The sequence below is a fragment of the Centropristis striata genome, chromosome 7 (assembly GCF_030273125.1).
Source record: "Centropristis striata isolate RG_2023a ecotype Rhode Island chromosome 7, C.striata_1.0, whole genome shotgun sequence".
Classification (NCBI taxonomy): domain Eukaryota; kingdom Metazoa; phylum Chordata; class Actinopteri; order Perciformes; family Serranidae; genus Centropristis; species Centropristis striata.
Genome location: NC_081523.1, coordinates 14,689,867 through 14,714,666, shown reverse-complemented (window position 1 = coordinate 14,714,666; position 24,800 = coordinate 14,689,867). Strand labels below are relative to the sequence as shown.

Here is a 24,800-nt window from a genome sequence, read left to right as displayed (position 1 = left end):
GACGCTCTCACACCTCCATTACGCTGTCAAAACTGATCAGGGTATGTGTCTTCTGAGAATCTCACAAATGTGACAGAGAGAAGAGAGAGTGAGATTTTTTTTAAACGTGAGTGAGTGAGTGAGAAGGGAAAAGCAATTTAATTTCTCTCTTAATTTTTCCCCCTACTCTCTCACCGTCATCTCATCACAGCATGGGGAAGGAAAATGACAGAATTGCTCATCTCAACTTTGCCATTCTCGCCTTCTTCATTTTCACAGAGCTATTATCATGAGGAAAGAGAGACTCCCCAGTATTATGGTTTTCATAAAGCCCTCCTGTCGAGAGGGCACAGGGACAAACCAGGTCAGTTGAGATATTAGATTCATATTTCATATGAAGGGGCTATTTTTTAACAGCACACACCATTCACTTCACAACTTGGTGTTTTTTGATGTATCGCACATGGACAATTTTGTCTGAATCACCTGCTTGCTTTATGTGAGCTTTTTGCAGTGTTTCACGTCTGTTTATTGGGGCTGTTTCTGCAGGCGGGAACATTGGTCATTCTGCATAGTATCCTGATTTTGGAGAGCTGTCAGAACCAATTTCCTATCATGAGTGTATGAGGACACCTGCTGGATATTTGTTGACATTGTTTCCATTTGTTGCCAGCCTCATCGAAAGGCGCAGAATCAGTTAATGGAGCTTAATAAGGTTTAGGGTTCATTCATTATTAATCTGTTTTTGAGTTTATCGGATGTGCGAGTCTGTTAAATCTGGCTGGTTCCCAAACACACACACACACACACACATACAACACAAATGCAGTTTGCTGGATGTTTTTTTATTGATACTTCATCTTCTTTAGTTGTTCATCATAGCCTGAAAACACAAAATATTCAACCATCAGCTGGAAAATGAAACAAGAAAACAACATTTACTGCAAACCAAAAAGAGGTGCTTCTTCACAATGTGATTCAAATCTGTGTGACTCTCTTTACCTGGTCGATCCAGTCGTTGAAAGCGGACACTCTGGTGAAGACAGTGGGTTTCTTCACATAGTTGCAACCAAGGCCAGAGACGAAGCTGGCAATGCCGTGGACCTCCCAGATACCCTCAGTGTTCTTACAGTTCAGAGGGCCACCGGAGTCGCCCTAGACACAGAGAGCAGGAGAAGGGCTCATGTTTTATTCATTTGGTGGAGCTGCCGAGAGACTGGCAGGGCACAACTATGAGAATCACAATCAGAATCATTGTTTCACCAAATATAATGGGAACACAATGGCATTGTTCCTTGGCAGCTAGACAACATATAAGTGTAATGAGAAAAAAAAGCTGGCTCTTTGATTCCTTGGACATTTTTATTTCAACACACTGATTGCATTCAAATTTGCTTTACTGACATAATTAAATCAAGTATTACCAGGTTCAACAAGCCTTACAATGTATTTTTTTTTCCAAACCGAAATTATTTCCTCTCTCGTCATGCACGCACACACACTTACGTTGCATCCGGCCACGATTCCATCCCCACCGGCACACACCATGGTGGTCCTGACAGCGACACCCCACCAGTCAGGCTGGGAGCAGGTGGCATGGTCAGCCACAGGCATCAAAGCCTGCTGCAGCTTATCAGCTATGGGGCCTCCGGCTAAAACACACAGGCAGAGTCTATTACCGTCATCCACATACACTAGCCGTCTGTCAAATCTGCTTTACAGCATTTCCCCAAGCGCCAAATTCACAGTCCGACCCAAATTTTCAATTTAGGAGTAATCCTCCCTCCAAAAAAGTTTCTACTAAAATCTCATGCATGTGATTTTCATCCCAACTTTGGAGGTTTCTCGGGGTAACTCCGATTGTGCACACACATACACAGCTGGCTGTACATCCAAACATCCCATGTACACCCTAAAGGAGAGTAATATGGAGACGTTTCAGGGATGCTAAAACAACCCAGACACATGAACACTTCCCAGCCTTCCACAAATCGTGACTTACTGTACAGCCTGCCCCATCCGGTGATGTAGCAGGGGTAGAGGTTAGACAGCACAGTCTCAGCAGCAGGGATACATGCCAGCTGCACCTGGTCGCTCAGAGTCACAGGCTCTGACAGCTTGATCAGGGCAATATCATTTCTGAAAGAAAGACAGAAAAAGAGACTGAGGGAGGCGGTCTACTGACAGGCAATTTACAATCTTCCTCCAGAGCCAGAGAGAAGAGTTATCACATCTTTACATACAAATAGATCAACTCAATAGCTACTTATTTATCTAATTCCCACCGTGGGAAAAAGCCCAGCTGCTTACTTGAGTACACGATTATGGTTAAAGAACTCTTATTCACTTTGTCTCACACTTTATTGGTTGTGGAGAAAAATGAAGATGGAGGACTTCTGTCAAAGGTATGTGCTGGACCGAGGTGAATGAATGGAATTTAAGCCTTGACCCACTTTGTCACCTCGACACAGAATAGATGAGATTATGATGTACTGTACATCACAGCGGGCAACTCAGGCTGCTCTTTGCGCTGTACGGCGGTGCTTGTCTTACCCGAAGGCCACAAAGATCTGGTTCCATTTTTCATGGACAATAATCTTCTCGGGCAGGATGGCCTTGGAGCCAGCCTCCTCCTCGACCAGGTTGTGCTTCCCCACGTACACCCTGTAGGAGAGCTTGGTGCTGGGGGGGGAAGGGAGACAAGATTGTTGATGCCCATGCTAACCCAGACAGGAGATTTAGTGCACAGTTAAATGATGTGATGAGCTAGAATAGATGATTAGTTGTCGGGGCAAGTTGATGAAGAGGATTTGAACCGGGCAGTGGTCCAGATGACCTTGAGTGTACTTTTTCATACATTTAAGTTAGAAACTTTTGGAGTTCATGACTTGCCTGATCCTCATTTCTATTAAGGTCAAGAGGGGTTTAGGGTGCAGAATTAAGCAAGTGCAGTACATTTAACAGAAGGTCTGTGAGTGTGTTACTTGTAGTGTTTCATGCTGGTGTTTTTGCGTTTATGTGTTGCTCTGCTGCTCGTACTTGATGCAGTGAGCAGCAGTCATGACCCAGTTGGCAGCAATCAGAGATCCTCCACAAGTGTGCCTCCACACACCGTCCCTCTCATACTGCAGAGAGATCTGGAGAAGAAAAAGGACAACAAGAAGGAGACAGTAAGAGGCAGGTTGTGGATGTTAAAATGGTTTGTGCAGTTTGCAGACTTAGATCAAAAGCAGCCGTTTTATTGCAGAATTTCAATAGAAAAAACAGGATCTGGATTCTAATCAGCAGATGCCGGTACATTTGAAAACACTGACAGATGTGTATGTATTAGCTTACCTGCCAGGGCCAGCTGTGGGGCTTGGCATCTACTCCGTTGACCACACGGGAAGTCAAGGGCTCGATAGGTGGGGTGCCGCACCCGAGGGCTGCATGAGGAGGAGAAAGACATGAATGTAATGTGCCCATGTAGTAGGAGAACAATAGATTTACTTTGCTTATATCAGGCACAAGCTGCATCATTTTTCTCTTTAATAAAGCACAGTGCTCGCTCCCTGTGTGGTAATATGCAGGCACTTACTCACACAAACTTGCTGAAACAATTACACACAGAATTAAAGAATGCCAGATGTTCTTACCGCTAGCAATGAGCACTGAGGCCAGCACAATGGGGATCATGTTGATTGATGTGTCTGCTGAGGGACAGAAGGACACACACTCTCTTTTAAACTTTCCACCACAGGCTACACCCGCTCTGAATGCAGCAACACACACTCCTATTGGTATGTCATGGCCTTTGGGGACAGAGATGGACCAATGGCAGTGAGGGTCAGTGCGGCTGGGTGGCTGACGATACACACAGGTGTGTTTTCTGGGACATTTCTCATGACCTTCATGTAGAGGTGCAGCGTATGCAAAGTGTATGTCTGTATTCATGAGGGTTCACATGTATACATGCATAGCATATGTATGTCTGGCTGGAGGCACACAGACAACACATTACAATACAATACATTAGATTTTGTTTTTGAACTCACCTTCACACCTTTCCACGACAAAGTCCCTTCCCTCAAACCTGGAATTAAACGCTTGCATAACAGCATGGGAAGCCAACATCTGGATTACTGGTATTGGCCTGTTTTCTCCGAAATGTAAAACAAAAACTCAAACTAAGAGGCATTACTATGATAAATAACCAGGGCAATGAGGAACAGATGGTGTCACTGGTGCAGAAAATATCGACAGCTACACCGCAATCTTTTGACATCTTACAACATGCAGAGTTCTGCAGTGAATTCTGCAGCGTTAGGGATGTGAGACATATTGTATGACCATATGAATGACCAAACACATCACTCAACACCTAAACACTGTTATTATGCGATGCAGTAAATTTGTGAGGTAAAATGTGCAGTTTAAAACCCTGACCCAGTGTATCATGAGGCTTTTATAATGACTTGAATAAGTTATGAGACTTGGAGGACACAGACACAGTTCCTGAGGTATGAAAGTGTCACAGTGTGCAGCAGGCCTGAAGTGACTCAGCAGGCAGACATTGTAAATCTGTCAATGGCTGCTTGGGTGATATGATATGGCACAATAAAGGTTAGGTGTTACGGTGCAGTAAACAGGTGGAGTCAGTAGAAAAGGGTGGTGAGGAATAGTCCGTGTTTGAACACAAAATGCTTGTCTGCGATGATCTTCAAGGTGTTTTTGATGAGAGAATGTGACATCAGCTTAGACAGAATCAGCTTGCTAAGGCTAAACATTGTTCAGGCAGTTACAGCAGCTTTAATACAAAGCATTTCAGAAATGAAAAAAAAGGAAACATTTTTTATCAGACTGCTTCAGAAAGCAGACTGGACATTTTGTTCATGAATCATTTAGTTTCCCAGTTCACCACTAGATGGGACAATTTATCTGTTTAGACACTAACATGAGCTGTATTCTTTTTACAAAAGAGAAAAATTAAATACTTCATTTTTGGTCTGCTTGCTCTAAGAAAAAAAAAATCCAGGCGAGTCATTTAGGAAATCTGTCCTCAATCTAACTGGGTTTTAGTGTCTGTAAAGGAGGTCAGACAAAACTTTGATGTTGGGAATGATACTAAGAGGCTCTCATACACTGTGGAGAATACCTTACAATTTATGACAGCTGAATCTGCAAAACACTGTTTGTTTGGTTAGAGCTCCCCCATCTATAGTTTACAGACTGGAGAAAATGCTTGATAGGTTGAAAAAAACACTTGAAAGGGAAAGTACAGCAACAAAACAAGCTTTGACATACTCGGCTTGTGTGTGTATTTGGTTGTCTAAATGTATATGTGTGTGTGAATGCATCATAGTTGTGCATTCTCAACAGCTACAATATGCAACTAATCAAAATTACTCTTCAAATCTGTAAAACATAGTTAAACTTATTACAGGTCCAGTGTCCAGAATAGATGCCACCCCCCCTCTCCCATTTTCCGATTCTTGTATTCATTAATTTGATAGCGGCCAGATGACACAAGATAATGAACTGAGGTGAAAAAAAGAGATAAAGATAGATTAGCTAAATGGTATTAGCTAATGCTGTTTTTACAGCAAAACCTATCAACCTGATCTGATATATCTCCGACCCTTCTGATCTCCGAAATCGGCTCTTTACCACTGAAATATGTTTATGTGCAGTCAGATGCAGCCTGTCATGTTCTGAGATGAGGCTTACTAGTTTCATGGCTGAGCAAAGCAGAACACCTCATCAAGTGAAAGCCCTCGGGGGGTTTATAACAGGTACACTTCAGCCTGTTTTCCCTATCAGAACAGCAGCTGAACTCTGAATGACACCTGTAAGGTTTATAGTTGCTTTCTATCACTTTGGGGCTGTAAACATTGTACTCGGCCATTGCCATTCCCCACGTGGAGCAAAGGAGAAATATTTTGCAATAATGTATAAATATTATTGTGGCAGGCTGCTGCTACTGGCTTCAGTCAGCTGTGTGGTTTTTAACTAATTTCACTCGCATGCCTCTTTGGATCCAACAATACCACCACTGGAATGTAGCGTTCCCATGCATAGTGTGCAGGATCTTATGATTTGTGGCAATAGTCTGACACTTTAGCTTATTCTGAGCCCACTGCGTCCATATTGTTGAGCTTTTTGCCTTTAAAAAATATACAGCTGTGTTTCCCTGTGGCTGCCTTATTTGCCACAGGCAGTGTGTTTTGAGCCGCTGGGCTGAAGTAAATCCAAACATCAGCTGTCTGCTGCTGATTTGCTTTTATCATTATCCTTCCTACTGATGTTAACAGACGGCCTTCCCTGCGTTCGCTTTTCAGTTGTTGGCGCATATGTTTATTTCATTTTGATGTCTATGTTTACTGTGGTTTCAATTCACATTTTTGGCTTATCATCCCTGTAGAAACTCCCATGGTGGGAACTACTGATTTAATTAAATCCTATAAGCACATCGTGACCCAACTGGTCTTCCTACAGGTCTTGTACGTACTTGCCAGGTTTCCAATTCTTTCCTGTCGAGTGGGAGAGAGCAGTAGAGCACTAGTGGGACTGGGTGCAGCTTTTCTCACCACATGCTGTGCTATAGAGAGTTAAGAACTGCTTACTGCTTCAATCTATTATTTATTTGATTTGGCATTTGTGCCTCACATATGCTCATCTGCCAGTTGTTCACTTTATGTGTCTATTCTCACTGGATAATATCCTCTCTGCCCTTTTATGTGACAAAGAAATGAACTATCAATCACCTGAATTTTGCATTCAACACCTGATGATTTACCCTTAATTCTTTGTAATGTTGCAGTCTCCCCTCATGGATATTACAGACTTCTCTCATTTTTGTCTATTTTATATGCTGTGTTGTCGACAGTCTCCTTAACACATGTCTTACACTTACAAACACATATTTTAAGTTAAGTTAAGGTAATATTTGAGTTATTACTAGTAATTCGGTTTTGGAACCACCACAACTATTTCAAATCTGAGAGAGCTGCTCACAGGGTTGCATGGGGTGCTAGAAATCATGCAGTGATAATAGTGTTAATTAAAATTGGACACACTGACAGAATACTACATGGCCAATTAACACAGAGTGGTTGTTGAGAAAAAAAAATCCTCATTACCTTCGTTTTTGTGTATTTATATCTTGTATGTTATCAGCAGTTAAGTCTTTTGCAAAGTTTCCTTTGATCACTCAACCTAAAAGAATGCATTACACTGCCCAGGGCTAGATATACTGCTGCATCTGGCTCAAAGACATTGCAATAGTTGGAGCACAGAAATGCTGCTGCTACATGTTGTAATGTTTACAGTAATTATATACATTTTATGTAATTGGATTCAGCAAAATGTGTCGAAATCCTAATTGCAGTGGAGCACATGCAGCCAACGTATACTGAGATTAGATAAAAGCAGCAAACGTGCAGACTATGTGGACTATGTGATATTTATGTAATCTAAAGGTCATTATCACAGGATAAAACAATAGCAATAAATAGTACTATTACTATTACTATTAATAATGAATGTATATTAACATAGGCCTTTTTTGTGGCAAAATGATTATGAATCATTCTTCCAAAATACATACTGTAAAAATATTTTAAACATGTTTTTTTTTTTTTGGTTTGCTACGCTTAAGAAAGCTACACTAATATATTATGTCACATTATACAACCGGCGACCTGCATCATTAAGCCATAGACACTGCCTTCTTGTTACCTTTATCATTGGTTTAATGATAGTCAACACTACTGTACTGTTGTTTCATGCCTCAGATCATTTCCTGAACTGGGCTAAGAACCAAAGGTCCAAAGGTTTTCCCCAGGGCTCGTATAAAGCTGCTGTGTTTGTCTGATCAGATCTGCAAACCGACCAGCCATGTCCAAGACCACAGAGCCCCAGAAACCCAGCAGTGAGTAGACACCACTTTCAGATGTGTTGCCAGATTCTAGCAGATTGATTTCATTCATAATTTATTCCAAAACATGAACATAAGGCAAGAGTAAAGATGTTTGATTTGTTTGGTTTGGTGTAATTGTGAATAACAGCTCTGACCACAATTCTAAAAAGTGGGATTCCCTTTGCTTGTCATGTTATTTTATATTATTACATAATAACAAAAATCCTTTAAGTTATGTATCTGGTTGATTTCTCTTTAGTCTTGCTTCTTCATATATACAAAACATGTTTAGCCCACAAGTCAGTCTGTTTTTATCATTATTGACTTTGGGGGAAAAGAGCATGACTAACCAAATCTACATTTTACTAACTTTAAAAAAATAAAAGTTAAGACATTCGTAGCATTTCCGTCTCCATTCTAAAAGCATTAACAATAGCGCCTAATGCAGAATCACTCCTATAGAATTCCACACACAAACACACACACAAGGACATCCATAATGTGGTTTAGTCATAATGGTGTTTTCTTGCATTTCAGAAAATCAGAGCTGTCGTTACAATAGGACATGTTGGCATTTTCTATTGTTCCTGCTCCAAGGTCTCCTGTTGAATCAGAGCTGGTGAAAGAATATGCACAATGTCTAATTAACAGCTTTTAGTCATTCTCAGCTGGTAACTAAAAGAAGAAAACTGGCTGACAGGTCTGTGCACAGTAAAAATGAAAGGAACAGAAACAACAAAAAGAAGGATATGGCAGCTAATTCCAACAAGGTCATTTTCTTGTACACTGCTTTGCTGTTGGTGCCGTCAAGAAATCACTTCGTTAAAGTAATAGCTGTTACAAATAAATTACTGCGATTATACAAAGATGAGAGATATAAAAAAAATACCTGCATATATTATGCACAACAGTTCTGGGCTTGTCAGAGTTGCTGTTTTGTTTTGAAGAGAGTTTGAATGAAGCAGTTGGATGAAATGCCCCCACCCTGAAAAATGACAGCAACACATTCAAGCATCATTTGCAATGCTGCAGTAATCACAATCAAAACTCACAAAGTCTACATTGTGAGAGATTGTTAAAGCCTTCAGCGGTTATCTCTCTATTGCACATTCTCGTTTTTATTGTCTGTTGTAGTAGTGTCATGGGAATGAACGAAATTCTGGTTCTGCTGATTGGCTGCAATAACAGTTCACATCGTCAGAAAACTCGGATATTGTGAACTGAGCTCAGCATGGGGCGCCGTATTGAACTGCAATGATTTGCTTTTGCTAATCACGTAACTGTCATATATATTTTACAATCTCCATTATGTGTGGAGATATGAGGTAATGAACAGAAATTGGCTATTGGATAACGGATAAGACAGTAGATAGTGCAGGTGTCATTCACAGTGCATGACCCCAGAGAGCCATGTGAACACCCAAGGAGAAGCTGTTACAACACATTATGTCTCCTACCAGAGAGGAGATAATGTTTTTCTCACTAAACCATTTTTTTAATTACTTGTTTGATAGTGTAATTTTTTTTGTTTATAGCGTCTAATACAGCTACAGAGGTGTGAAAGTGCAACGCACTGTTTGTTTATAGCACAGTGGTTTCCAAATTAAATTATATTCAACTGAATTATAAAGACGTTACAGTAGCAGTCCATGCTGACAATGCCAGTCTGCAAGAGTGAAAAACAAATGTTTTTCATACTTGGATCACTTCTTTCACACTCCCGGTCAAAGTCCCGAAGCTATAAATGGTTCACAGCACCACACCTTTTGCGTATGCATGACAGTGGTGGTGTGTGTGTGTGTGTGTGTGTGTTTGAAAGCAGGGTGGAGGTGGGAAAGGTGTGGATTTGTGGAGCCCAAGAGTTCAGCTGATGCTCGAGTACTGCATGCCATCATGATTGTATCTAAATATTTCCTCTCTGGTTCATCTTTATAGATTTCACAGTGTACTTGAATCAAGAATCAGCCATTCACCTCCTCTCCTCTCCTCTCCTCTCCTCTCCTCTCCTCTCCTCTCCTCTCCTCTCCTCTCCTCTCCTCTCCTCTCCTCTCCTCTCCTCTCCTCTCCTCTCCTCTCCTCTCCTCTCCTCAGGCAATCAGAGATGCCCTCAGGCCAAGGGGCTGGAGAGTGTGGGTCCTTTGGTGCACTCTGTGGAGGAAACCCCTGATCCAATCCCCACCGACATCACGGGAACTATTCCAACTTGGATCAACGGGAGCTTCCTGAGGAATGGTCCTGGGAAGTTTGAATTTGGGAATGACAGGTATTTGAGAAACAATATGTAAAAGAAACATATACGTTTTTTTGTTTTTTTTCCCCAGAAAAGTTGTTAGGGGGCTCAGGTGGTAATCACAAGATTAGGCTTAGGATGGGTCAATGCAAAGATCTAACATCACTAGGTTTTGTTTTCTATGACTATAAATGAATAAATAAATAAATAAAATGATTACAACAGTATCCTAAGAAAGGCACTAAAGAATAGATACATAACAACAATTCATAATACATTTGATAAAGTAACAAATTGATTCACAAGTCTTTTAACACAGTCAGTCTCCTAACACATATAAAACAAAAATATGTATGGTCAATAAATACAAATTGGTCTTTTAAATGACACAACAATAGTAGTAGTCACACACATAAAATGCATTATTAGCATAATTATAGTTTAAATCTAGTTTTAAAATGCTTGTAAATCCCCATAATCCTCTAGTACAATAATCACAGCATATTATAATGCATTATAACAACAACAACAATAATAATAATAATAATAATAATAATAATACTGGTAAGACAAGATATTATGATGTATCATAATACATCATAGTATCTTGTCACTTACATACATAGTTTTTGCAACTATCTTAGTGTACTATAATTCTCATAGTTGTAATACATTAAAATCATTTTTATAAAGCATTATAATCACTGTTATAATGAATAGGCTAGTATGTTTATGATGCTTTATGAACATGGGCTGCAAAACAGTGTCAAAGTGTCAGTAAGTTATCAGCAGTTATGACGTATTATGATACTTGATCTGATAAATCATTATACAATGCTTAATTATGCACTATGCCTATTGTTATTAGGGATTACGATTATCTATGAGTGCTTAAATAATTATAACTATAATTGTATTATATATATTATTATTATATATCTGCTACAAGCAGATTACAACACAATATAAGTATATTTATAATGCATTATAGAAGTGGGCTGCATAGAAAGTTCGACTAATATTCCAATAAAGGAATTTACAGTACATTAAACCAACAGGAACAGTAAAGCAACAGAGAAAACTATGAGTCAGCAGACCAAACTTCACCACTATACAGTAGTTTTGAGATGGCCTCTGATCTGTGCCTGCATTTATAAATGTAACAGGATTGTTCAGGATGTACTGTTTGGAGAAATTCTGTGAATTACATTAAGAGATATTAAAACCATTTAGTTTAAGATGTCAAACACTGAGCCACACAAGGGATTATTTTTCTTTCATCCATGACAAACTCTCTTTTTTTTTTTTGTCCTAATACGGATGGAAAAAAAGAAGATTCTCTCAAACACAGATACCCTGGTGACAAATTACTTGTCTTATTTCTCTCAGATACACCCACTGGTTTGACGGCATGGCCATGATGCACCGGTTCCACATCTGTGAGGGCAATGTCACCTACAGCAGCAGATTCCTGCGAAGTGACTCATACGTCACCAACTCGGAGAAGAACCGCATCGTGGTGTCAGAGTTCGGGACGTTAGCCATGCCTGATCCCTGCAAGAACATCTTTGCACGCTTCTTTTCACGCTTTCAGATTCCAAGTATGTGTGTCTTCTTTACATATTGCATATTCCCATGTGTAATTCACTTCTGTGCATCTTAACGTAGCACCAGCAGTGCCAAATGCATTATTAAACTATCCAATTCATTTTTGCATGAAGGTAACAAGGCAGCTGTGCCATATTACTACAGGCAAAGTAGAAGTCGAACAAATAGTGAGAGAAAAATACATTTTATTTCTTTTTCTTTTTTTCCAAAGCTCATAGCCTTGACTATGTGCTGTATTGTATATTGCTTTTGCAGCTTAATGAAAGCTGGTGTTACATCATATTATGTTTTTATTGAGGTAAAGGGAACACAAGTCAATATCAGTGTGTGGAGTTTGTGTGTGTGTTGTTGTCTGTGCGGGAATCTGAAGCATGACATAAGGCTTCTGAAAAACTGAGGAGGAAGAAATTGATGGGAAAAAGTAGTTTTCTGTGTTATCCGTCAGAACAATGAGTTTTTGCAGAAGTGCTATATTTAATGTGTTCCTGACATCTGTGTGTGTGTGTGTGTGTGTGTGTGTGTGTGTGAACAGAGGCCACAGATAACGCCAGTGTGAACTTTGTCAAGTACAAGGGAGACTATTATGTCAGCACAGAAACCAACTACATGAGACGAGTAGATCCGCAGAGCCTGGAGACGAAGGAGAAGGTGAGTCACTGTAACGAATATAATAGTCTCTTCTGAATGCTGATAATAAGTCAGAGGGCAAAGACGAGAAAGTGAGTGTTAATAACGATGATGAGGACAACAGAGTGATAATGCTGTCCATTAAAGGTGGATTGGAGTCAGTACATTGCTGTTAACTCAGCGACAGCTCACCCACACTATGACCGTGAGGGAGCCACGTACAACATGGGCAACTCCTACGGAAAAGGAGGTGACCTTCCTTCACTCTTTTCTTCCCACCTGTCTGTCAACCAAACCATGCATGTCTTTATTTATGCAAATATCTACCAACGCTTTATATAAAAGTACACATTAATCATTTACCAGTTGCATATTAGCATGAATAGAAGTAGCTTATTGGTTGTTTGTTGGTTATTATAAAGCACTTATGCATGCTTTTTTCTGCATGACCATCTTCTCCAACCCTGATTTAAAGAAAAGTTGGGGTACAGTGCAAAACATAAATAAAAACAGAATGCATCACAGTCAGAAGATACAGATATATTTTAACATTTTTCTTCTTCTACCACTAATGGGAATAGCACCTGTACATCGCAATGGACCCCCATTTTTCAAGGTGCAAACCAGCACTAAAAATAGGGCCTGTTAATTGCAGTAGTGTGAATTCATGATGAGCAAGACCTCATTTTAAAAAAAGTTAGAAAGATATACAGTTAATTGGACACATTTGATGCTTATAGCTGTGTGTCTTGTTGGATCAGAATAGACATATATACTTTACTTAATAATATATTCTTGTTGTTTTTCCATCTTATAAATCCCATACAGAGCAAAGATTGTTATTTATGTACAACAATTTGTTTACTTATTACCAATAAGCAGTAATTAGGAGGCTATTGAGGGTAAACTCTTGCTTAATAGCCTAGTAGTTGTAGAATATAGTCATACAGAACAACCATTAATAACTGCTCTTTAATGACTAATAGAAGAAAGGGACAATATGCTTCTAATGTGCATGTTAATAAACAACAATGTGCATTGTTGTGCATTGTATTAATGTTATCATGTGTTTTTTGGCCTCCTCAGGTTTCTTCTACAACATCATCCGTGTGCCTCCTCCCGATGAGAAAGCAGCATCGGCGGACGCTGCAGACCTGAATGGAGCCAAAGTGATCTGCTCCATCCGTGCAGCTGAGCCCAGGAAACCTTCCTATTATCACAGCTTTGGTGAGATACACAAACACCATCCTTAAGTTGTCTGCATGCTGGATATATACTGAAGTGGAATTAATGAGTTCCATGAGAGATTTTGTTTTGTGCCTGCACTGACAGGGTGAGTCTTCTTCACTGAAAGAGAGCGTCACAGTTTTTCCGTGCTCTTATTAATTACTAATTTGAATTCTAGTCTCGCCCTGCTTCTTTTTGACAATCACGGCTCCTTTGTCTTTCTGTTCGGCTTTCACTATCTCCCTCTGTCTATAGCTCTGCCTTTGACTCACACACAAAGTACACACTTTCTCTTACACTCTGTGTCTCTCATGAAAATATTAAATCTGTCAAAAAGACACATGATCAACTTTTTACTGGGGTTTCTTTCCTGGATTCACTCTGAGTGCACTGCTACCAACAGATATATTATTTGTGTTACACTGCTCATGCTTTCCTTCTTGTAAACAGAGATGGGCAATATTTCATTTAAAAACAATTAAAATACTTATTTAATAACTTTGATTCATTTCAAATTTTTATTTTGCTGAAAGGAAAAAAACAAGATTTAATTTAAAAACAAAACCTTGTTAGCTTGTATCTGTGTATTTGGAATACTAACAATGCATCAGGGCACAACTGTACAATTTCCAGCTTTATTAGAGAAATAAATTTGTAGGGAATATCTAACATCAATTAACATTTCATCAAAATTGATGTAACCTTCAATGGTAAAATGGAAAACAGGTTACTCCAATCTCCCCACAACGGACTTTGGTCTCACTGGTTTTATATAAAATAATCTGCAGCCCTGATCTACATAATGCAGTTCCCTGTTGTTCACTGCAGCTAACGTAGCCCAGCTGCTGAAAACAGATGCTCAGCTGGATGGAGGTCCCAATATACCATCACCGTAATTCGCAGCCTCCAACCTCCAAGATATTCTGATTGGCCACTTCATATCTATGATGTAGGAAATTAGCATCATCTTCAGACCCATATCAAGGCCACTAAATGTCTAAAATGTGTTATATCAGTTTGTATGGACTGTTTTTAACTTTCAAATTACAAATTAGTTGTATTTTACTTAAGTATTTTTTGTATTTTTGCCCATCTCTGCTTGTAAATCACCTTATACGGTTTTATTTAATTCAGAAACACTGCATGTCAATAATTAATCTTGTATAGTAAGTGGTTTCCTTGTTAGATTTGGTTGAATGTGTTCTGCTCTTTATGGGAGCTCTTAAAGGAACCCAGCAGGAACAAGGATTCAGGTTATACTGCCCACATATTACACCTGGAAGAATATGATTGGTGGTCATGAGTCGGCTGATAGCCAGGCAGCTGATGAAGAAACCAGCGATAGTGAAGCATTAAGCTGATGCCAATCGGCTTATGCAAGGACTTTTTGCTCAGTTCGATCTAACACAATGTTGGTTTGTTTGGTTGTTGTTCTGCAACGGTTCCCTGATAATATCTCAGTCTATATTTCCGGCAGACCACCCTTGCTCTGCCAGACTGTCGGGCACCAAGAAATCTCACAAGTGATGGAACATTGTACGGCTATACAAGGCAGCACATAATTACTTCTGTCAGCAGAGTTACTGTAGATGGAGGGGGGACTATGTTTAGACCCCATTTCATGTGTTTATCTGCTAGCACACTCTTTTTCTCTAAAAGGTTGGTGCTGATGTAAGAAAGATTGCCTTTGCAATGATTGCAATGGGTATGAAGTAGAGTAGAAGTGGGCTTCTGCAAAAGAGATCATTTTTGCAAACCCTCCATTTCTGGTCCAATTAAACACCATAGGGCTACTTGGAAACTATTTCAGGAAAAAAACAGTTTACATATAGACATAAATGTCATACCATTAATTTAGTTCACACTTAATTCAGCAGTGAAATCATGTTGGAAGGTCACACAACCTTGCAATGATTCACCCATAAATTACCCAATTTATGTGTGTTTATGAACATTCAGGAGGCATATCAGTGGGGAGACGAGAACCCGAGAACTCCATCATGAAACTTGTCTGCAGAATTGCTCATGAGTTATACTCATCAAATTTAAAAGTATCATTCCACCATGACACAGCAGCTCTTGAATAGAGGTGTCGAGATATATTGGCGATAACTGACACATAAAAAAAAAAAATGAAATATGAACATCATGTTAACAATGCAGTGTATTATTAATATGATGTCAATATTTGTAATCTTTTGAAATCATAGATTATTTACACAATATTATCATATGTTTAACACATATGATAATATTGTGTATTGCCTCTTATATCTTGTATTTATGTATTTGTATTTATTTTTTGTTTATCAGTTAAGGCTTTTCACTTTTCCACCAACACATTTGGCATGTCATAAAAATGATCTTGTCAATTCGCTTGGCCCCGTGAAAATGTAATTTAGTATTATACATCACATTATTTGGTATTAAAGTATTCTCTTGTACAGACGAGGGTTGTATACAGTATACAGTCATAGTCTCAAAATATAATTTATGGTATATGATTAAAATTTGATTAATGACATGTCAATTGTGTGTTTTTAAAATGATTTTATTTCCTCCTTTGTGTACCCTCTCTGTCCAGTCATGTCGGAGAACTACATTGTGTTCATTGAGCAGCCGATCAAGCTTGACCTGCTGAAGTTCATGCTGTACAGAATCCAGGGAAAGAGCTTTCATAAAGTCATGACCTGGGAGCCAAAGTATGAAACCATCTTCCACTTGGTCAACAGGCACACTGGCAAGGTGAGTTAATTTAGTGCACAGCAGCAGACAAAAAAAATGTGCAAGGTGGGAAACACACTCCCCGTTTGCTGAATAGTCAGAACAAAAAAGGAAAGCTGCGAGCTAATCTCTTCATGCATGGTGGAGCTTTTTCCTTATTTATTTTGATGAAGTCACACTCTGATGGTGTAGCATTTTCTCATACGTTGTTACTCTCAATTTTCTCATCTCATTACACAGCATACCCATTAAGCATACAATATCAAACTTTCATAATGTGAAGGTACAACACTATACCGACAGTGCAAGGAAGGCTGCTTTCCTTAAATGTTAAAACCAAGAAACTTCTTTTTATTTGTCCAAAAGCCTTTAAAATAATTTTATTCATAATATCCTGTGTTTGGTCCAACAGGAGAGTGAAGTGAAGTACAGTGCAGCACCGATGTTCACCCTGCATCAGATCAATGCTTTTGAAGACAACGGCTTCTTGGTTATGGACATGTGCTGTGGGGACGATGGTGCGGTCATTGGAGACTTCACAATAGAGAACCTCCGCAGAGAGTCAGGGGAGGAAATGGACAAGGTAAATGCACAGTTTTGTCATCAGTGAGCAGCTCGGATTGAAATTCTGGCTTTTACTAAATGTTATCATTTGAAGTATTTTCCATATAATGATCTGTATTCTGCTAGTATATTTGCTTGTATTCTAAACATTGCCATCAGCACAAGTTTTCACTTTCTTTAAGCAATGTCCACAAAACTCCTAGAAATATCAAACACAAATTTTCTACGTGTAAAAACAGTATTTTTCAACAATGTCATATCTCTCTTGCTCTCTATCTCATTTAAAGTGTTGTTTATGCTTCACCCTTAAAATGACCTTTTGTATATCAAGTACTCATCACTTGTTACCTTAAATTCTGCAATCCTTCACCACAAACAAAGAATCCAAAAATGGCAGAAAGCGTAGTAAATCCTTTATGAACCGAAGGACATTGAGGCCATGTTTTAGAACAGCAAAACTATATCAAACCATACATTCGAAACTCTTACACAACTTGTGTAGCATAGTCTAAGTCTCATTCATCACTTTAGGTTCAGGGTGAATTATTCTTTAAATTGTATCTGATGTTGTCTTATTTTTCCTTTTCCGTTCTCTAGTTGCTCATAAATTAGAGTTTCTGATGCAGTAAGCTTTTGAAATCTCTGCAATTTCAAATGTGGTGAAGTGTTTTACTTCAATCAAAACAAACTCATCTAAAAAAAATGATGTAAAAATTCCGAACAGTAACTGCCATGTGAAAAAATGATTTTGTGTCTGTATCATTTAAAAAAAAAATATCTGTTTGGGTCTGATTGTCCCTGAGGTTGCATTGCACCTTTCAGTCAAAGGAGCCACACTCACAGTTACTCATGTCTGTCTGATTTTATTTGGCAGTTTTACAACTCGTTGTGCAGAAACCTCCCAAGGAGATATGTCCTACCCCTGGCTGTGGACGAACAAACTCCTCTGGACCAAAACCTTGTCACTCTGCATAACTGTAAAGCCACGGCAAAGAAGACTAAACTGAAAGAGGTAGGATTAAAAAGTGTGCAGTGCGGACATTGCGTGTACAAAGTAATGTGTTTAACTGTACATTACACTCTATGTGGTTTACTTGGAATCAGGTAAAAATTGAGGCCTATAATCATGATAAATACAGCAAAGTCACTCCCACACACTCTGCAATTATCCAGCATGAAGAAACACCGAATGTTCCTCCTGCAAGATAGCAATTTCATGACTTACAGCAGATAAAAATCACGTCAAAATGAGAGTCCACCATGGGGCTGAACAATTGCCATTTAACACACACACACACACACACACACACACACACTGTCCAACATGTTCTTACTGGAGAATAAGGCTGAAATGTTGAAAGAAAATGTAACATTTTAGTTGTCATGACTACCTGAGTGACACCCAGTTCTCAGTGAGAGTGGTGTTATGTGCATGTAACAGTTGAAAAACAGCTGTGAAAGTGGTGCAGGCTACCGCAGTCAGTCATCGAGGACACAATGAAAAATATGGGTTTGTATAGTAATTGCAATTGAAGGTACATATGTTTCAGGGACAAATTAAAAGAAATTGATTTATTCTTAACTCAAGTTAGAAATAGAGCCTGGGATCTTGTTCAGGCATCCATTTACGTGTTTTAGAGAATAATGCAGTATTGATCCTAAGCCCTCTACAGTGTACAGTAAATCAGGTCTGTTGGTGTGCATTAACCGGGCACATTTTTTGGCTAAAATGTAAAAGTTAAACTCAAAGTAAAATCCTCTCTTTCTCCTGTGACCATAACAGTGATGGAATGTAAGTTGTATGGAGTACATTTACTCAAGTGCTGTACTTAAGTACAGTTCTGAGGTACCTGTATTGTACTTGAGTATTTCCATTTTATGTAGCTTTATACTTCTACTCCACTACATTTTGAGGCAAATATTGTACTTTTTACTCCGCTACATTTAGCTGACAGCTTTAGTTACTATTCAGGTTGAGACTTACAATGAAAATTATGATCAATTTAAAATGCTAACACTTTTTTTTTTTTTTATTAAACCACATAAATTAGTATATATGGCGCCACAGGAATGAGTTCTTAAACCCAGGAGTAAGTTAGCATTTTAGCTCCCTGTGGTCTAACCTCTCAAAATCAAAAAGGATTTTGAATGGTTTTTGGTTTGATTACTGAAATAGGGTCTGTGGTTAACACAAGCTGAAGAAATGTTTGCGTTTTGTTGTATGACATAAAATACGTTAGTAAATACCCCCACTCGTGAATTTTGGAGTTTTTACATGTCGGGGATATTAAATGTCTTCACGCTGGACATGGACAGCAACTCTCTCACTAGTCCGCCCAACAGCATCTAGTCATGTTGTTCAGTGCTCTTGCAAACTCTTGTTGATTGTAAATTATATTAACGAACAATTTATTAGGCAATGGGTTCGCTAGCTTGTCAAAACTGCTGGTTACCTTGTCCGAGACTGTCTTCTGGATAACGACTGTGTTGTCAAGTCATGGGACCTTGGTGTAGTTCACTATAGCATAACGTTAGCTTTTTACTTTTGTCAAAACATCAGAAACATGTGTTTTTCTGCAATGATCCAAAATGCAATGCAAAAATCCCATAGGCGAATTCTGAACTGATGGCGATGCTAACCTCCGGGTTGGCCTTCAAGAGTACGTCATTTAATTTGCTCTTTATTACGTAGTTAAAATGAGCCCTACCTTTACAAAATTAAAATGCTGATTACATAAATGCATCACTACAAATAATCTAATAATACATTTTGTTTATATAAAACAAACTGCAAACAGAGAGTACTTTCACTTTCGATACTTTAAGTACTGATAGTACTTGTACTTTTACCTATGTAAGTTTTGAATGCAGGACTTTTACTTGTAGTCAAGTAATTCTGCAGTGTGGTATTAGTATTGTAAGGTTAGGAAGGTTCAGAAGTTAATATAATTTATATTTGAGTTAATTTACTAAAAGATGCTTTTACAATGTTATAATTTTCATCAATTGGCTGTTTGTGTATTTATGTTGCACATTTGTTATTTACTTATTTACATGTTGAATGTTTGCAGCTGCGTCTTTAAGACAGTTTAGGACTGGCTTCTGATTGGTTAATTCAGTCTGGTGGGATGTGAGAAACCAGGAAGTGAGGTTGTTATGAAGTTGGGTGACTGAGTAAAAAGGCTGTTAAAGAAAGTTATCTGTCTCCATCTTGCTGTCTGATCCAACCACCACACATCGAACCCTCACATTACAGTATTTTTACTTAAGTAAGGGATCTGAATCCTTTTTTTTTCACCACTGGACTATACAGGTTTACATGACCCATGAGGAACTTCACGATGACGAGCTGCTGCAGTACGGCGGCCTTGAGTTCCCTCAGATCAACTATGACCAGTACAATGGCAGACCTTACCGCTACTTCTACTCCTGCGGCTTTGGACACGTTTTCAGTGACTCCCTGCTCAAAATGGATGTCCACACCAAAGAGCTTAAGGTCTCTATCAATCAAAGACTACTTAGGGAAACCTCATTGTTAACTGCTCACATCAAAGTTATTTCTACTGCTGCTTCTCTATCTCTGAGGGCAGGAGGTTGGGGGTTGGTTTTATGACATGAAAAAGCTCAGACTGAAGTGGATGTTTATGTAATCTCCCCTGCCTAGGTGTGGCGTTATCCCGGCCTCTTCCCGTCTGAGCCTGTCTTTGTTGCATCGCCTGAAGCTACTGAGGAAGATGATGGAGTGGTCTTGTCAGTCATTATCACACCCAGAAAAGTAAGTTAAGTAATAAAAAATACAACAACATAAAAACAAAACAAAGGGAACAAGCAGCAGACATTGTTAACATGAATAGTGACAACATTTCTTTAATTGATATTGACTCTAGATTGTAACAGTGCACTTTGCCAAGAAAATACACATAACCACAGCTTTGATCTTGTGACCTGATCATACATATATTTTTTCAACATATTCTCATAACAGCTTATAATTTCTTATCATATGATATAGAAGTAATGCACTAGAATTTAGCTGTAAAAACCAAAGCAGTTTTTTGTCCCAGGCTGTGTACATGTTTATTTTTGCTATAAAGTTGGAGATTTTAACTTGGAAGTCTATGACTTGAATGAATGAATGAATGCTTTATTTCGGTTACAAAAAACAAAAAAACAAAGACAACAAAATAAAATCATGTTTTTACAAAAGAATCCATCAGACAGCAACCGAAAAAGGAATAGGCTGAAGCCCCAAGGCTTATTTTTGCCTCTCCTGTACCATCTACATATACATTACATTATATACATTGCATTAACTGAGTAATTCACATTGTTACAAAACACACGATACCTTAAACTGAAAAATCTAATTCAATCAAATTTCATCTTGGATCTAGCCTCATGTGGCCAGTCGAGGAACTGCAGCTTTTGGCACTTCTGCATTGTCTTCACTTTTCAGCCCCCCATGTTTGCCCAATGGTTTTTGGTGTACCGTTGTTGGAAGTAATTTGAAGTTATTTTTCACCTTACATTAACCACATGTTTAAAAGGTGATTAAAGATGTGATTGGCTCATTTTTAAAATGTGTTTAAAATTGTCGTTTGTCACATTTTGTATAGGACTACATATGAATTGCGCCTCAAAGCTTTTGCAAGGAATTATAAGAACTGACACCAAAACTACTTGGTTAGGGTTAAGTAAAATGGATAGGGCTGAAGTTAGAATATTTTCTTCCATACATCCCTTCCAAAGGGACGTGGACACTCCTCTCCAGGGTGAAAGCCTGCTTTTATGTGAAGCTTTCGTAGGGATATCTACGAATTCCAGTGTGTTACTTTGTAGAAATACCTACAAACTGTTAATGAAAATAGCCTGATCTTTTCCTGCGGAGAAAACACATCACTCTCAGTACTATGAGAAGGGGTTCTGCAACATTTTTCTGAACACAACATATTTATTGTCTTCTGCCTCCAGGAGAACAGTACTTTCCTACTTGTTCTGGATGCCAAGACCTTCACTGAGCTGGGCAGAGCAGAGGTCCCTGTCAATATCCCATACGGGACTCACGGCGTGTTTAACTTGATGGGCTAGAGCAGGGGTGTCAGACCTACGGCCCGCGGGCCGAAACCAGCCAGCTAGGGAGTTCCATCCGGCCCACAGGAAGAATTTGAAAGTTAAAAAAATGCATAAAACACACTCTATTTACAATTACAATTCTACATTTTTTAATAAAGGCAATTCCTCAAATATCCGCTAGGGGTGCATTGTTTTAGTCAGAGTAGAAGATGCACAACTCTGGGATTCAAGAAGAAGAACAGCAGATGTAGCAATCGTAGCAATGTTTGTTAAGGTGCAGTCTACTTTCTTCTCGCCAGGTGATTGCTTTCTTCCTTATCAATTTTACAGCACCCTCTTTAGTTTAGCTGTGGGGAGTCAGTTTAGGTTTTAAGATTTTATACCCACATGTGAAAATGGAGTTAAAATAATTCCTAGATGGTGATAAATTGATTTAATCTTAAAGTGCAATACAATATTTTTCCGTTCCAAATGCCTGTGACTTAAAGTTTTGTGCCTGTGTACAATCACTGTGATCAGTTGTAATGCACACATGTAAATGATAAACAGAAGCAGATTGCACATGTTTGTCTTAAGAAATCTGAGCTTGTTTATGGTATGTTTTGTTAAAACATACATTACCAGTCAACAGTTTGGACTCACCTTCACATTCAATGGTTTTTATTTAGTTTTTATTTTCATCATTGTAGATTAGTACTGAAAACATCAAAACTATGAACGAACACTATGTAGAATTATGTAGTAAGGAATAGAAACCAGAATGTGTTTTATTTTGTAGATTCTAGCCACCTTTAGCTTTGATGACAGCTTTAAACACTTCTGTTATTCTCTCAGTCAGATTCATGAGTTGCTCACCTGGATGGTTTTCAGTTAAATTGTGGAACATATCCTGGTTTATTTAACACTTTTTGTTTGCTATATAATTCCATATGTGTTCCATCATACTTCAGATGTTTTAAATATTAATCTACATTGTAGAAAATATAATAAAAAATTAAGAAAAACCATTGAATAAGAAGTTGTGTCGAAACGTTTGCCGGGTAGTGTATATTCATTAAAGATTTCCAAATGTACTTATTTGCACTAAAACAAAGGGGAAAACATGGACTTATTGTTATTTATGGGTAATTATGCTATGTTTTTATGTTTGTCTGGCCCACTTGACATCTAATTAGGCTGTATGTGGCCCCAAATGAGTTTGACACCCCTGGGCTAGAGGGTGCCACTCTTTGCAATTCTGTAGCAATTTGCTGAAATTTAGCCAGCAACCAGACACATTATTCACAAAATAAAATATATATATATATATATATATATATATATATTGATCTCATTGCCTGTAGAATTCCTGAAACTGTAAAAGAAAGATAAAAAGAAATAAGAGCAGTGAAAAAGTGCAGACTCATGCTATTTGTTTGTACCCCCCAAATAGAAATAGGTGCATGTCCTCACTGTGTGCTGCCATTACAGTCAGAAAGATGGCAATCTTTTGGAGACTAACAAGACAGAAAGCCCAGCATGGCATCAGCACACTGATAAAGTTTGTCCTCTAAGTGTTCTGATGTGCTCTTATAAGGATTTGAAACAGCCTTGAGACAATGGCCAGTGTGCGTGGCCAGTGTGGATGGTGCTTACTTAGAGAGACTAATACTTTAGGTGGAAAACATTTTGAAAAAGCAAAACATAACATGAAAGTCAATACACACATTGAAATAAAATCCATTTCCCCCCTTTTTTTTTTGTTTAAACCCAAAGTGTTTTTGCATCATCACGCCACTGGAAACGCTATACTCCCAATGAAACCAGAACAGCACTTAGGATACATAAAAATGCATCAGAGGAAATTCAATTTTTGTCAAAGTAATGTGATAGAAATGGACAACGTCTGAAATGCCTGGAAAACAAATGGATCTAACTGGTCGATAGCCTCCAGAGAGTCTGGCAGAGGTCACATCAGAAATGTAGCGCTGTTGATAAGCTCAAAACAACCCAAAACAAAGTTGACATACACATAAACACTGACATGTTGAACCCTGTCTGCAGACGAGAGCAGATTTTTGTTTCAATATTTAACTGTGAGCCGAACAGAGTAGTTTAGAGTAAAACACACAAACCCTACCCAGAATGTGAAGTAGCCCACAGCTGCACTTGTCACTCCATCGTCTCCACAATTGACTTTGCTGATGCTTATTTCATTGGCTATTTTCCCTCTCACATCGATTCTAACAGATTGATTTGAACCGACTTCGGGCCCGACACCTGATCCAGGCCCTAATAGCTGTGTGAAAGCTGAGAGGTTTCAAATATATTATGACCCATATATTTTTCCCCCTTTTTTAATATTTCAAAATAGACTTTCAGACTAGAGTTACAGTGGGGAAGTTTTAAAGATATTTTGCAACAGCAAGTCCCAACCGTCAATAATTCATGATTGTACAGTACACACAGGCAGAGGTTTCATGTTCAGCTTCTCTTATTACACTGAGCCGAATAAAACAGGAGGGAATAGAGCTATAGTATACTGTTTATGATTTAATTTATGTAATTAATTTAATACTGGGAATTAACAACACTTATGTTTTGTCATGTTCCCGGCTCAACCCGGGCTGTGTCTCCTACTAAGCATGCTGCACAGGTCTCCCAAGATACACATTAATTAGCCCATAATTCCTAATCTAATCAGTCTTGCTTAACCTCGGTGTGTGTGTGCCTGTGTGTGTGTCTGTTTGTGTGTGTGTGTGTGTGTGTGTGTGTGTGTGTGTGTGCGCACATACTGTATGCTCAGGTTCATTAGTACTCTATCCAACAAGCATGACCGGCATAGAAAGATACCGCGACCTTTGCCCTCAGATAAATCTCAAGCTAAATTTT

The 24,800-nt window shown here is 38.7% G+C and overlaps 2 protein-coding genes across 2 annotated transcripts; one reads left to right on the top strand and one right to left on the bottom strand.

Annotated features, from left to right (window-relative positions):
* Nucleotides 1-802: 802 nt before the first annotated feature.
* Nucleotides 803-3,682, bottom strand: ela3l (elastase 3 like). Its single transcript, XM_059337691.1, has 8 exons — nt 3,615-3,682; nt 3,316-3,404; nt 3,019-3,116; nt 2,533-2,661; nt 1,982-2,118; nt 1,486-1,631; nt 982-1,134; nt 803-862 (listed from the first exon to the last, which is right to left on the bottom strand). Exons 1-8 carry the CDS (start codon nt 3,652-3,654, stop codon nt 845-847), a joined length of 810 nt encoding a protein of 269 aa, XP_059193674.1. The 5' UTR covers nt 3,655-3,682; the 3' UTR covers nt 803-844.
* A 4,087-nt stretch (nt 3,683-7,769) lies between these two features.
* On the top strand, nt 7,770-22,876 carry bco2l (beta-carotene 15, 15-dioxygenase 2, like). Its single transcript, XM_059337690.1, has 12 exons — nt 7,770-7,888; nt 9,968-10,139; nt 11,496-11,707; nt 12,247-12,362; nt 12,489-12,591; nt 13,428-13,568; nt 16,153-16,313; nt 16,705-16,875; nt 17,731-17,868; nt 20,170-20,352; nt 20,521-20,631; nt 21,828-22,876. Exons 1-12 carry the CDS (start codon nt 7,855-7,857, stop codon nt 21,942-21,944), a joined length of 1,659 nt encoding a protein of 552 aa, XP_059193673.1. The 5' UTR covers nt 7,770-7,854; the 3' UTR covers nt 21,945-22,876.
* The last annotated feature ends 1,924 nt before the right edge of the window (nt 22,877-24,800 follow it).